The sequence below is a fragment of the Periplaneta americana genome, chromosome 11, assembly GCF_040183065.1.
Source record: "Periplaneta americana isolate PAMFEO1 chromosome 11, P.americana_PAMFEO1_priV1, whole genome shotgun sequence".
NCBI classification, from domain to species: domain Eukaryota; kingdom Metazoa; phylum Arthropoda; class Insecta; order Blattodea; family Blattidae; genus Periplaneta; species Periplaneta americana.
The window spans coordinates 156131961-156147858 of record NC_091127.1 but is presented as its reverse complement, the minus strand read 5'-3'; the positions used below and the strand labels follow the sequence as shown (position 1 = coordinate 156147858).

Here is a 15898-nt window from a genome sequence, read left to right as displayed (position 1 = left end):
GGAGGAAAAAAGTTAACAGCGCCAAATGACACCTTCTTGAGAGAAACATGCTACAAATTAGCCTACATGCATACATGTAAGACCAGGTAGTGTTGGGGTTGGCCTTCCTCCCTTTTGTATAGCAATAATCTGTTTTTGTAAACTGAGTTACCTAAATTGTTCAAAATATAATATGTTTTCACTTCCATTCATTGTTGAATAATTGCACAAATTAACAATTACAAGGAAATTCACAACCTCGCAGCATTTTTCACACGTGTTGGAAGAGACCAGCTACTAACACATAACCGGAACCGTTTTACAGAAATGAGAATGAGAAATAATGTTAGGAAAGCGAGAAAACTGCACCCACCCACGTGGTCTGTGTTGTCACATGTACATTTTACAAGTTCAGTATTACATGCTTTTGAAGAATGTCAGTTCTTGTAAAGTCATACTACCATTATTGTTCAAAGCTGCCAGTGGCCGATTAATTTTTCATGTTAAAAATAATGTAGTTTGCTGTACTTTCAATTTCAAAGATATTTGTGCAAAACTGACAACTTGGCTGTTGTTCTGTCTAGTAGACAGTAAATGGAAGTGAATTTCAGGGGCCAAAAAGATATGCGATATTAATGTAGAACTACTTCCTCTTTGTTTTATATAAATCCAACTTCAACTTTCAGATATCCTCGAAAGTTTCAAACCATGAATAGTAGCTTTTATAAAGTGCAATGAATAATATATTTTGATTTATAATTTTAAGAAAGTTTATATGGTGTCTTTCATAGCTTTGCGTTAAAACTCTTTTTATTTCGTCTCCTCCTAGATGTGTTATACTCTGGTTGAATGCAGCATCATTAGATGGCAGCGGTAGGGAGCTTGCTGCAAGACCAGTCAGTTTCTATTTCCCGCCGATGCACTGATTCAGAGGAGGATCTCCTCCCCATCAGTTCATTTACTTGATTTAAAACCCTGCTTCTTTCTCTGGTCGCTAGCGCGCTGTTGTCTATGTGTGTTAACTGCAGTAAAGGAGGAATAGCTTGACATTCCTCCACACAAACAATCTCGCAACCTTCTCACAGTTATCTAGTAGCATATGAGTGCGCGTCGTTTAAAACTCGATCAACCGAGGTTTTCTTATAGCTGTAAATTTAAAAATTATCGGATCTTCCTCGAATTTCAAAGCATATATTTCATTTGGTATTTACTTTCAAAAGAAGAAAAATGTGAGGAGGACGTTCCTCCCTTCCCTCCTCCGAGGAACTGCCACTGGTGCATTTCCTTTAGGAGTGACCTCCATTTTCTCTGTAATATTTTCATTAGATTTTAGTTTTAATCTTCCCGGTACTTAATATCCGTCTTTAAATTTTTTTTTTTTTTTTGTGCAAGGTCTTTTACATAGAATATGTTTTCTCTTCACCAAATATGGTCATCCAATCTGGAATCCATCGTGAAACAAAAAAATGACAGAATTTCAAAAGCTTACTGTAACAAAACTATGAGTCACTGCAGAAAACTTATGTTTTTAGTGGTACTTACACCAGGAACCAATGTCACTTGTGTGACTGTGCCCAATGATGCTACCTCTCCTCATAACGAGCATGAAGGAGCCAAAATTGCATATAAAATTAGCTGTGCGCATCTCTCGGTAATATTTCTTTGCATTGCTAGCAGATATAGACCTGGCCAATCACCCATTTGATTTATAATCGCGAGTTCTAGAATATTGAAGTGACAATAGATACAAACAATACATTTTGAGTGAGCCATAGTGAAAAATTTGTGAGGTGGGATAATTTTGGAATGTCACTTCATATGAAGAGAAATATATTGAATGCCCTTCATTAATCACTTCTCTTATCATAGATTCATTCTCTCCTTTTGTAAATCGAAACAAATATAAAACATTCAAACCAGCACGACTGTAGTTTCATTCCCAAAATTGGGTGATATGTAAGTAGAAACATCCAAAGTTTTGCATCTTGTTATTGAATGAATATCAAGAAGACAACTTTTATGATATAAGAAAAGCCAAATATTTCTACACAAATCTAAAGCTAATATTTGTATTATCATAATATTTTTTTTCTATTCATTATTAATATAATGAAAAGATAAAAAAAAAAAAGTGAAAATTGTGTAAGAGTATAATTTTTACACCCAATTATTAAAATATGCAACGGTTTATATTTTCATTTGTATTTGAAAGTGTCCTTCCTCTTTCTCTCTATCTTCTTCCCTGAATATTTATCTCTCATAGTTTTCATAACGTTCGAATGCTCAATTATATACATTTTATGTTTATAAAAATGGACATAGTTTGATATAAACCGTTTTGAGCTTAATTTCACTAGTTGTCAAATAAATCACATTAATAAAGGAATGCATAGTTGATAGGTTTCCAATGTTGAACACTCTACAATGAAGTTATTGGCTCTGCTCAACTGGTCTTCATTTAAATTATATCCATTTTTAGATTATGCATTTCGTACATGTGTGCTGCCGAGTACACACAGAAAGCTGCAGACTAGGATACATTTTAATCGAAGTGTGCTCACTCTTTTCTACCAGAGACCTCTGCAATTACTCGTTAAGAAGGGGATAATGATGGGCTTAGATGTAGAACTTTGTTTTTATTAATTTATTCTTATTTTTGTATGAAGGAGATCTTTAGCATTTTACTTCCATAGTCAATGGAAACTGAACCAGTACATAATTTGATTTTTCCTCCAAGATCCATCACCCTCAGCCGTGATTGTATTCGCATATTTTAAATCCCAAAGATAGTAGACCACCAAGGCCAACTAAGTATGCATTGTTGTATACAAATACTAAAGTTACCGGTAACTTAAGAAGGCAGAAGTTAGGAAATACTAAAGGTTAGAATGTCTTATATAATTGATGAAACTTTACCACGCTGTGCTACAAAAATAGAAAAGGATATTACTTTTTAAAATATTAGGACTAATTTAAAACATAAAGGCCCGGTTTCTTCAACCTTTGTTAAAATGCACCTAACATAGCGTTAATTAACTGTAAGTTAAAAGTATGAACTGCTGTTAAAAATATTGCGTTTCTTCAACTTATATTTCACATTTTAACATTCTGTTTGTTAACTCTCTGTTAGGACCAGAGATTCTAGAGTTTAACCATAACCTATAACCAAGTATAGGGTCACTTCTGTTTTCTGAACTCTGACAATTGCGATTCTCGCTTGTTTCCGTTGTTTGATTCAGAGAGGATAGAAGTGTTTCTATTCTCTCAGGTTTGATTTTTGCTTCTTTCCTCGTCTGTATTACAATAGTGTGGAGCGGCGTATTGGTGTTGCTGTTATGAAATGGAAAACACTGGAACAAAAAGAAATCATGGGACTAATTTCTCTTCGTTCGAAAGAAACCTTCTGCTGGAAATTATTTCGCAGTATAAACCAATTAATGAGAATAAACAAACAAACGGATCTAAGTTGAAAACGAAAAGTAAGCCTTGGCAGAAAATAGCCTATACCTTTGTATGAATTTCTGGTCTGTCAAATCACAGAAATCATCCGCTCTGTTTATGTATTCATGGATATAATTTTCTAAATAATCCAGATATATAAGTTCAGCATCTAACGCACCAGCCATATTGGATACTTCTATGCTAACAGAGAGTTAAATGATATAACTGCATGAAATTGGGCAGTTAAATTAACATAGGTTTTAATAGCCTGTTCGTACTAACAGTAGTTGAAGAAATGCTTCAACTGTTAAGTTTACAGTTAAAATGGAATAACATACTGTTATAATTTAACAAAGGTTGAAGAAACCGGGCCAAAGTTTAACAAAATTCGAAACAGCTTTATTGATAACGATACCCAAGTAAATGACACTAAAATATAACAGATCAACATACAAAATTCTGCTTGAAATAGTGTACCTATGTTTTATTCTACGCATATTTCGCGATCTCTAAGAGAATCTATTTCGCCCCTCTTCTGTATTTCACCACTGATTTTGGCTCAGGATAACAGTGACAACACAACAATAAAATCTGATATACTTATCAGAATAGCTTAGCAAATTCTTTCAAATATTTTAATAACTTTATATAAATAACCATGATGTTACTCGCTTCTAAATAATCAACATTATCTTCATGGGCTTCTGGGGAACAATGGCATGTTCAGACTCATAAATATTAATGGTAACGTACAGTTAAGAATGACCAGTTGTTTCAATACACTTAATTTTCATATTCCTCCCCCCACGCAGAAATATAAATGTGTAATTACTTGATCATCCCACTTAGTTATTGATAATTTGATTGAGAATATAAATACCGTAAACTGGGGTTACTTTGAACACAGGAAACTTTGAACATTTTTATTCAGAAAATCATATCTAGGTTTGTATATGCTGCACTTCTTATAGATGTAGGTAAATTTGATATGAGTATGATATTATGATTGTTTACCTCCATTTATAACAAGTGCAGCATGTAGAAACCTAAATATGATTTTCTGAAAAAATGTTCAAAGTTTCCTCTGTGTTCAAAGTAACCCCAATTCACTGTACCGGTACATACATATATCTTTCTTGTCTCTTAAATGTTGTTGGAAAAGTCTCACGAATAGTTAACCATGCAAATGTAAGATTCTCTCTCATTAAGTCTGTTATAAATGTTATCTGCAAGAACACATTCCCCAGAGCCCACGATTCATTTGTTTGAATCGCAAGATGTCCTCTCAGTCAAATATATAACCCATCTCTTGTTCAGCAGTGAACTATAAAAATATTCCTTCTGTCTGCAATGTTATATTACTATGATTTCATTGCACTGTACTTCGTACGAGTATTTGTATTAGATTGGAGGGGTCTGTACAAGACAACTTCATCACATAGCGCAGAGTGTTGCCATCAGTTGCACTTCTTGCCATTTGCTACTGGAGTTGCTGTGTGTGCTAACACTTGTTCCGTTGTCTTCATAGAAGCTTCTGACATGGCCGAATGCGTCTTATCAATCAACATAGCAACATCATTTTTCGTCAAACCTGCCGTTGGTATTGCAGGAAGAATGTTGATAATACTGTGACCTAAAATAAACACAAGATTCAACTATAATACTTAGTTAATTTTATAATATGGTTTATGCTCGACCATGCCGAAATGTAGTAATTATACACCTGGTAGCAGACCTTTAATGCACGTCATTAAAGTACACCTACTCATTAAAGGTCAGGTCTTTCAGCCAATGACGACTCAGGTTACAACTGTTCAGCCAATGACAGGTCAGCTTTCTACCGTTATAAAACCGCAAGTATCGATTATTCTCGGATATGCAATCGAAAGAGAATTAGCGAAAAGTCACGGAGGCTGGAAATCCAATACTGTCGCAGAAGGTTATGTTCTGTTACTATAATAATTAGCGTTAATTGTAAATAATATTCAAATAAATTCAATTTGTCATCTCGTTTTTCAATGTCTAATTTTATTTCAATGTTATCTCTGTAGGTTCTTATGGCCTAGCAAGGTCAATGTGGACATCTGTTCCTCGGAAAAAATCAATACTTTCGCGTCTGTGCACATCTCACAACATACGGATTTCTGCTCCAGGTCAGATACAATAAAATTAATAATATCAAGTTAGAAATATGGTCGAGCATAAAAAGTCGTATGAAACTCGCCTATAATGGTAATTACGAAGCTCGTATGAAAATTATGAAACTCGCTTGCGCTCGTTTCATAAATATCCATACTCACTTCTTAATTACCTTCATTATAGGCTCGTTGCATAATGTACTATAATGCTTATGTCTGGACTGAAAAGGGCAATAAGTAGACTTTTTATTAATTATAGAAAGTCTGCCGAGTTAGCTCTGTGGTAGTGTGTCTGCCTCCAGACTAGCCGACCCGGGTTCGATTCCCGACAGGTAAAATTTCTACCTTGGGACTAGGAGAGATGGTGGTGCACAACTTCTAATCACTAGATTGTGCACCAATATGCCTGGGTTAAATCCCAAATCTCTCCGCAGTGCATATGAAGAGAAGGCATATGTCACTGTTGATAGTGATTCGTCCGTCAGATGGGACGTTAAGCCTGGCGGCCCCCTTGGTGCTGTTCGACAGGCCGGCACCAGGTTTCCCTTCTTCCTTCCTCATCATCATCATCATCACTCATTCCAGACACTACACTTACACATACACTCACCCTAGTACACGACATAACTCTCCACAGATACGCATCATGCACAGCGTTACCCGCCTAAGTGGCATACAACTAGAAAATGGGTCACAGTTCTGCCATCTGTCCGCAGTATGCGGAACCCGAATCACGCAAGTGAAGTGGTGGGCATTGGAGACACACACATTAATTATCATCATCATCATCATCATCATCATCCTTCACGAATTAGGCCTCTGTAGACCTGTTTCGGCCCCATCTAGCAGTCTTCTTAACGGTCTTCCTGGTCGACGATGTCCTCTAGGTTTATATTGCATCATAATTTTTGGGATTCTTGAATTACAGAGAAATTAAACCTAGGCTCACTTTATTAAATTTTTAGCAAAGAGTGTCTCCAGTTTTCCAATGAAATATTAAAAAATAAATAGGATATAGACATCAGTACAGCAACACTTCTTCTGCGCTTGCCAAGACTATGAAATTTTTATATATTTGATAACTCAATGGACTTTTAAAATAAGTTTTTTTCATATCATGGATGCTAAAAATGTGTAGTATTTCTATGAAAATATGGATGCTATTTCTGCAGGATCATAATACTTCCTTTTTATGTATCGCACAATAAAAAAATAAAACGTATGGTACCTAACCTGAGTATTTTGGCAAGGATTAAATTTTGCCTTATGTGTGATAAAGGTACCTACCGACATCTCTATATTACCGGTAATACTGATTAAAGATCTGCTAGCATTAAACATTAATAAAACTAACATAATTCAATTTAAAACTACTTCAAATTTAATCTCTGAAATATTAGATACACCTATCAACAATATACCTCTACTAGAAACATCAACAACCAAATTTCTTGGTTTCCATATTAATAATACAATAATTTGGAAAAATAATATCAAAGAAATAACCCCCAAACTTAGCTCAGCATGCTTCGCAATTAGATTGTTACAACAATTTCTAAACAGCAGTATCTTAAAGACATATATTTTGCCTATTTTCATTCCATTATGTCCTACGGAATAATATTTTGGGGAAATTCTGCAGATAGTAAAAATATATTCTTATTACAAAAAAGAGCCATTAGAATAATAGTTGGAGCAAAGGCTAGAGAATCATGTAGATTATTTTTAAAAAAATTAGAGATTCTAATCTTAACAAATCAGTACATATAGGCTACTCTATAATAAATTTCCTCTTATGTAATAAAGAAAATTTTCCAACTAATTCTGCCATACATAGAATAAATACCTGCAGAAAGAATGATTTTCATATGCCATCATCAAATTTATCATGCTATCAAAAGGGAGTACGTTACATGACGATAAAAATGTTCAATAGTCTTCCTGAAGACATTAAGAATCATAGCCAAAACCCTGCATTATTTAAGGTAAAACTACAAAATTACTTAATATCTCACTTTCTATTCTGTAGATGACTTCTTGACACTTCACAGTACTGTGTAAATATTTTAATACTATTAAATGGTAAACATATTACATTGTATAAAATATTATTGTTATTAGATATTAATTCTGTACATTTTTCATATTTGCATTTCATATATGTTAAACGTAAGATTTGGACGTGTTCTTTATTCTATGCTATAAAGCAAATGTAAGAATATTATGGAACGAATAAATCTATCTATCTATCTGCATACATACCCGGATTGAAAAGCTTCTTACGATCATCAAGGAAGTAATACCTTGACACTACAATGGGTTGGATTGGAGTCTGCGATGCAATAGCAACATGAAAAGCTCCCTTCTTGAACGGCAAGAGAGTTGCACTGCTGTTACGAGTACCTTCGGGAAACATGCATAGTCTTGCCTGCAAGAAATACACATAAAATGTAAATAAAATTAATATTGAACTTGATTTAATTCATTTTGAATCTTGTGTACACTACTTTTAACACTTGAATATAATTAACTGATTAACTAGTAGACTTACTCGTGTTAATTATGTAACAATACGAAATATACAAACACACTAAAATACACCCCAATCAAATTCTCAACACACAGATCAATTTCAGTACACACACTATTTGACTCCACTCTTCAACACCTTTCAACAATCAAACACACCCACATAACAGACAGAGAAGTTCGAGATGACGCCGAGATTTAGTAGGCTCTGAGGATGGTGCGTGAAGCACTGAAACAGCTGTAAGCCGCACAAATCTTACATAATTAACACGAGTAAGTCCGCTAGTTAATCAATTAATTTGATTTAATTGTTTCAGGAAAACACAGAACTAAGTTAATAAATACAATAAATACCCAGAACAGATATATAGGATTTAAAAATTACTACATTCAATAACAAACAAACTTATAATATGCTACATTCATCGAACAGTCTTTTCTCTTCTTTCTCTGACTTCAGGTATTGTCCTTTTTGTATTGTATTCTCGTACAGCGTTGAAAGATTGAACATAGGCTTTGTTTATTCTGGTTAGATGACTGAACAAAACCACAGGCATAGCTCAATCGGTTAAGATGCTTGCCTGCCGATTCGGAGTTGCACTCGACACGGGTTCGATTCCTGCTAGGGCTGATTACCTGGTTGGATTTTTTCCGAGGTTTTCCCCAACCGTAAGGCAAATGTCAGGTAATCTATGGAGAATCCTCGGCCTCATCTCGCCAAATATCATCTCGCTGTCACCAATCCCATCGACACTAAATAACCTCGTAGTCGATACAGCGTAGTTAAATAACCAAGTAAAAAAATGACTGAACAATAAAGTCAGCAGATTGATCCTTTTTCTTTTTGATGTCAGGTTTATTGCAGGATTTGTATATACAGACTATTGATCTCTCGTGTTGTATATTTCGTGTGGCAAATTTACAAACTATAATTAACACTAGTAAGTTTGCCATTTAATCAATCATTTGTACTTATGCCTTTATACAGCAGTATTCTGCGTCAGCACATACAGCCCACTATTCTATAGACAAGCCACCAATGTAGATCAGACAGTAGCACATTTGACTGTTGATCTGGGTCTTCACTCAGATGTAGGTTCTATTTCTGCTTGGGCAGATTATCTGGTTGGGTTTTTCCGAGGTTTTCCCCAACTAAAAGGCGAAATTTATGGCGAATACTTGACACCATCTCTCTATCACTAATTCTATTGACGCTAAAGAATGTAGTAATTTACACAGCATCATTACATAAGTGACTAAAAATTTAAAAAAATTCTTGGACGATTGGTATTCGAGGAAAGAATTATCAGGACAAATATGTGCCCTTCCTATGACTTTTATATTATATATATATATATATATATATATATATATATATATATATATATATATATGGGGTACCGTACTTTTAAAAAATAAAGTACCTATATAACAGTAAGTTGCATACCCTGAAAAAACCGTACCTATAAAATAGCGTCTGGAAAAATATCTCCTTCATTTCTCATTTCCTAAACATTATCATAAATTTTTGGAATATGAAGGAAGAAAAATTCAGCATCTCCTTTCTTAATTTGAGTGAGTAAATGAGTTCTAAGCTTAACTACTACATTAATAATTTGTGGTTTATCAAATCACTGATAATACGCCTTCTCTGTAACCAGTGTTAAAGTGCATAGGCCCAACAGTCAATTTGCTGCTATCGTGGTCTGGAGATAATTTACTCACACAGTAGGGCCTACTTCACTTTACTCCAGTTCTCGTGCTCCACCATTCAAGTAACTGTGAATATACTTACTTCCTTGTGATGCATTTCTCATACTTCGATGTACGAACTTTTTTCTGCTCTTCACACGTTTTGACTACAAAATAATGTCAACATGCTTTCTCTCAGTGCATTCCCCAACTTACTAACTACAGGTGACTTCAATATACTTACGCTGCTATGTGTATAGTTACTTCCTCTTACAACATACACCACTCATCGACTTACAATTACCGTAAATATGCCATTACATTAATACCACCACAAAATGTTAATAAAAAATTTGTTGTGCTATAGGCATTGTGATTCTATAGAATCTGATATTTATTGTGTTTAGATAATCTCTTTGAGAGCTGCTGTTCGAGTTTGTCTCTAGTGTCTTTTATTTTCTCAAGTGAATGAAATATCTATCATATTAAATTTAGGGCTTACATTCATTAGGCTTTATTTGATGTTTTGTAGTAAATTCTATTTTGCAATCACCATTACTTGTGATGTGTACTTACTTACTTACTGGCTTTTAAGGAACCCGGAGGTTCATTGCCGCCCTCACATAAGCCCGCCATTGGTCCCTATCCTGAGCAAGATTAATCCATTCTCTATCATCATATCCCACCTCCCTCAAATCCATTCTAATATTATCTTCCCATCTACGTCTCAGCCTCCCTAAAGGTCTTTTTCCCTCCGTTCTCCCAACTAACACCCTATATGCATTTCTGGATTCGCCCGTACGTGCTACATGCCCTGCCCATCTCAAACGTCTGGATTTAATGTTCCTAATTATGTCAGGTGAAGAATACAATGCGTGCAGTTCTGTGTTGTGTAACTTTCTCCATTCTCCTGTAACTTCATCCCTCTTAGCCCCAAATATTTTCCTAAGCACCTTATTCTCAAACACCCTTAACCTATGTTCCTCTCTCAAAGTGAAAGTCCAAGTTTCACAACCATAAAGACAACCGGTAATATAAATGTTTTATAAATTCTAACTTTCAGATTTTTTGACAGCAGACTAGATGATAAAAGCTTCTCAACCAAATAATTTCCCATATTTATTCTGTGTTTAATTTCCTCCCGAGTATCATTTATATTTGTTACTGTTGCTCCAAGATATTTGAACTTCTCCACCTCTTCAAAAACTTGCGATGTGTCTTAGATAAAAATTAAAATTTAAGCAAAATGTATTTTCATTATCTTTAATAATAACTTTGGTTGTCAAGACATAACAGCTTTCATGTAATTATTAAGTAGACGATCTACATTTTTTAAACATTTTATTTGTAAAGCTTAAGCTTACCTTCTTCCTGCGTATGGTATCCCCCGTGCTGTTGATAGTGTTTTGTGCTTTTTCTACATTCAACCTGTCAATGAAGATGGTCCCCCACAGCCAGCAAGCCAATCCAAATGGCCATAAGTAAAAAATCTCCTTTTTGGAAATGACTGTGCATCGCTCCATTACAGGCCATATCTCAGCTAAAACTGTACAAATATTCACATAAAATCGTAAGTTACAGACCAGGAAGAGTTACAAAAGTACTGTAACAGATTACATATGAAGAGCACAGAGAAAAACTTGATGAGCCCAAAATTATAGATTTTCCTGTTTTAGATGTCATTTAATACCTCAGATAGTGTAGATGTTTGTAGTTTAATTGTACACAATAACAACTTCATTAGTCCAAAGAAATTTGAAGAATGATAACCCAAAGATAATAGAATATAATGGATCTTGAAATTTTTAACTTGCTCTCCTGTAAAAACAGTAGAACGTGACTTATCAGATCCTATATAATGAGCACGGCTTTAACGAAAAGTTCGTTATCTTTGTACAGTCAAATTGGTCATAATACGTACCTATACTAAAATAAATCTTTTTAAAGAGTGAATTTTAAGATCAATTTCGTTATAACGAGCACTGCGCTGCAAGAAACCATTTCATTATTATTTTCTGTTTATAATCAGTCACAGAATTAAATTTTAATCGTCAATTTGTGCAATCACTCTTGATGCAGATTCTTTCACTTTCTTCCACTAGGTACTCCAGTCATTGGATTGTGGAGGAGGAATGGAAACTACGCTTTTATGTTATTTGTTGTAGATAAATTAAATCATCATCATCATCATCATCATCATCATCATCATCATCATCATCATCATCATCATCATCATCAATCATCATCATCATCATCATCATCATCATCATCATCACCATCCTGCCATGCAACATATCTACAGTGAATAACAATTATGTTATCTACTGTACGTATTACAACAGTTAACTTTTAATCACACTGTTTTTTGCTCGGCATATTATGGTCGTTCACTAACTATCTAGGTAAATTAACTAAGTTAATTAGCGTAATTTAATTCTGTACCTATTACGACAAACATAATATAAACATTGTGATTTTAGACATATAGAATAAAAAACTAAATTAGGTAATGCTTTAAAATCATATCTAGGCCTGTAAGTATGATACACGTTTTTCTTTTGTTCATTGTAAATAAATTTGGTTTTCTGAAATTACAGTAACTATCCTGGTATACTTCGCACGAAAACATGACGACCTTCCCTCAGCCCCTTCACCAGTTAACTGCAGGCACGCGCAAGGGATAAACCCTTAGCCGAGTTGCCAATTCTTGAAGTCATTGTGATTTGCGAAAGTTTTTCAAACTGTGTTCCGTGAAACCGCGATTTTCAGAAAGACTATATTATCTTTGTAAATATACCTTAATTTATAATTATTAAAACAAAATTGGTATAAAAATGAACAAACTTATTTTAAAAACACTTTATATTTATATTTTCACTAACATGTTTTTCCTAAATAAACAAAAAAAATGCAGACTTCTATATTAAGTGTTAAATTCTCATGTTATTGAAGTTCCAGAATTTTATACTTAATTAAGAATGTTGCGCTGGTAAAATTTTCTGAAAATGTGATCATTGAATAGTTATAGAATTTATAGTACAAAAGAGTAAAGTTAGATTTTATCAGCTTCGCCTTGGGTGATAATTTCCACGAACGCATAAAATCTGTTTACTCTAGTATGCTATACAATATTTTATTCATTACTGGTATGTAAATTTAATTTTAAATGGCAGGGAGTTTCTTTGTACTGTGTTGTTGGCGAAGAAGTTCATATATATTCATTTTACTATTGCTAATATGTTGGTTGTCATGTAGAGTGATTTAAAAACATTTAATTCACTGCTGTGAGTTAGAAAACTTTCAAGCACTGCTGTGAATAATGTCATTATTTAGGTTGCTAAGGACGATGTTGCTGTTGGTGATATCTCTTTCGCGTACTGTTCACATACTGTTCGGCGAAGTAAATCACTTTTAAATCGTCTATCTTACCGAATTCTGTTTTAATTTGTTTATTTTCTCCTTAGTTGGTGAACCGCAATTCTTAATTTCTAAGCCCATATATCCAACTCCGCCGGTTGCGTCCGATGTTAAGTGATTAAGATTTATACTTATTAAACTGCCTGAACTTTCGATTACTTTATGGATAGAATTTCTAACGTTAGACACAATTCTAACACTTTGTTTTCTTAGCTATGCTCCTCTGCAAATAAGATATTCTGTTTTCTTCGACGGTGTTATTTGTTGTTCTTGTCGTGATGGTCCTGGATCTTCAGGTGTATCAGGAGGCCTGGCTGCGGATCATCTGCTCAACACTCATTACTCATGGCCGGAATAAATATTATACATATTGAAGCATACAACGGTATAAAACAACATGCCGACAAAGACACTGAGAATGGGTGAAAGCCAACAGGTAGAGGCAATGACTACTAGATTTGGCAATGCTGGGATCTATTGTATTCCTGCCACGCGGCTAGGGGTTGAGTAGAGGATGGGGGTTTATGAGGGATTACCAATTCCAAGAAGAGAGGCCGTCATGTTTCCGAGCCAAGTATAATTAGTATTTCCTTATTTCGCTTGGTTTTTGGTATTCCCTGATACTCGGCATTGATGATTACGTATAACCTATTTATTTAAAGTGCATTTTCATCGTATATGTTGAAGTTCGTGACTGTCTTCAAGAGACAGATATATGGATGGAAAGTGAAAAGTTTTAGATGTAAAGACTATCATATTTTGTAGTGTGGGAGATTAACGATATCAATCTTTGAATGTTCTTTAAATGTTGATGTGAAACCAGTAGCGGCTGGTGATCAAAATAATGAGTGTGCTACAATCTCTATATCGGCTTACTGTATATACTTATATGCATTTATCTTAATTTGAGACTCGCCTAGTGACGAAATATGGAGTTCCTTCCTACTGCAGAACTTGTCAATTACCCTGGTGTTAAACGTTAAATCTCTCCATCCTGGGCATTATACTCTTTTCTATTGATAGTATTGCAAGAGCAGTGAGGCGATCCTGGGACATAGTGTTCCTTAAAAACGTTTTTATGCGTTTCAAGCAAGAAAAACATCTTTCTGGCTCAGCAGTGGTCATTGGTGTTGTAACCAAAATATTTAACAACTTCGTTACTTCACAGAATGGATCCCGTGAATTGTTGGAGACTATGTTTTGTAACAATTGAACAGCCATCTATATTTCGGAAGTCGGATCTTCCGTATAGAACTCAAAGTTGTGTCTTTAACATTCTTTTGTTCAGTACAGTATAGCTGTTGATAGCAACTTCAAGTTCGCGTTCAGGAAAATTATGCAAAAAATTGTCAAAAATTCGCTGTTTAACAATTTTGTTGCGTCTAGGTAGCTTAAAGATTGGAAACGATGAGTAGTTTCCTGAATTATACGGTTACATACCTCCTTGGCATCAATTTTCTGGGATTCAATTTTCCGTCGCTTGCTGATTGATTCAGGAGGAACCTCAAAAAACTGTTAGATGGCAGCAGCAGTCGAACATTTGAATTACCAAATATATTGTACATAGTTCCGAGTTCCTCCACAAACAAGCATTCTTTCCTTACGCTTTACTTTTGCAATCTCCAAGCTGTGTTGTGCTGAAGCTGACTACAGCACTTCCCCGCTTAAAAATAGCCAATAAGAGCAGTTATTTCAGCTTCGCACATGCGCAATAACTGTCTACATTATCATGTAAGTTTTGAGTAGCACAACGAACCCCCTGAGGCACCAAAGAGCGAAGAGCGAAGACTAAACACTTTATAACGCGTCATGAACATAACCACGGGAAATTGTCAAATGGCAGATCAAATACTATGGTACTGCAAACACTTTATTTGAGCAAAAAATATCATTGTGCTGTAGCACTGTAGCACATAAGGATGGGCCGCCCCTGTGTGAAACTTGAGAGACTGAACTGAGGTGGGAGACAATTTACTGCGTGTTGCATTGCCTTCAAGCGGGTTGCGGGCCATTGGTAATCATTATTTTAACTATAGAAGGTATAAACTCAGATTTGATACATACTTGTTGTGAAGAAATGAGAAAATTGATTATGGAGAAGATACCGGTATATTATGGGAAATTTTCTCACTGCTAATATAGTTACCATAGACTTGTACTTTGCATATTTTCACTCTTTCCTAACGTATGGTATAATCTTTTGGGGTAATTCACCCAATGCAATCCAAATATTTAAACTACAAAAGAGAGCTATTAGAGCCATAGTTCAAGTGTCTCAAACTACCAGCTGCAGACCATTCTTCAAAAAATTACATATCTTGCCATTACCCTGTATTTATATTTATAAAGCCTTAAATTTTATCAAATATAATTTGCATAGCTTTCCTACAAATTCAGACACACACCAGTACAATACAAGAAATAAAGACAATATTTTTATTGAAAGTTTTAACATAACTCTATATAAAAACAGTTTCATTCATGCTGGTCTTCTTATGTACAATAGCCTACCAAATTATCTTAAAGAAATATCTGCACATCAGAAATTTAAGAAAGCTCTTTATAAAATTTTAATCAAAAACTGCTTTTACAATATGAATGAATTTATTGAAAATTGTCATAACTGAATAGAAAAAGAACGCCTTACATCAAAAAACTTTACTTCCTCTTTTCCAAATCCTGACTTCGAGAAGTATGTCTTC

The 15898-nt window shown here is 34.6% G+C and overlaps 1 protein-coding gene across 3 annotated transcripts in view; it reads right to left on the bottom strand.

The window, feature by feature from the left end:
* Positions 1–1374: 1374 nt before the first annotated feature.
* Positions 1375–15898, bottom strand: part of LOC138709472 (1-acyl-sn-glycerol-3-phosphate acyltransferase beta-like) — a 146238-nt gene continuing 131714 nt past the window's right edge. For all 3 annotated transcript variants that reach the window (XM_069840259.1, XM_069840260.1, XM_069840258.1), the window contains exons 4-6: positions 11144–11325; positions 7821–7986; positions 1375–5053 (exon numbers count right to left, since the gene is read on the bottom strand). In XM_069840259.1, the coding sequence (XP_069696360.1) occupies positions 4878–5053; positions 7821–7986; positions 11144–11325 (524 nt within the window). In that variant the 3' untranslated portion in view covers positions 1375–4877. The remainder of the gene's footprint in view (positions 5054–7820; positions 7987–11143; positions 11326–15898) is intronic.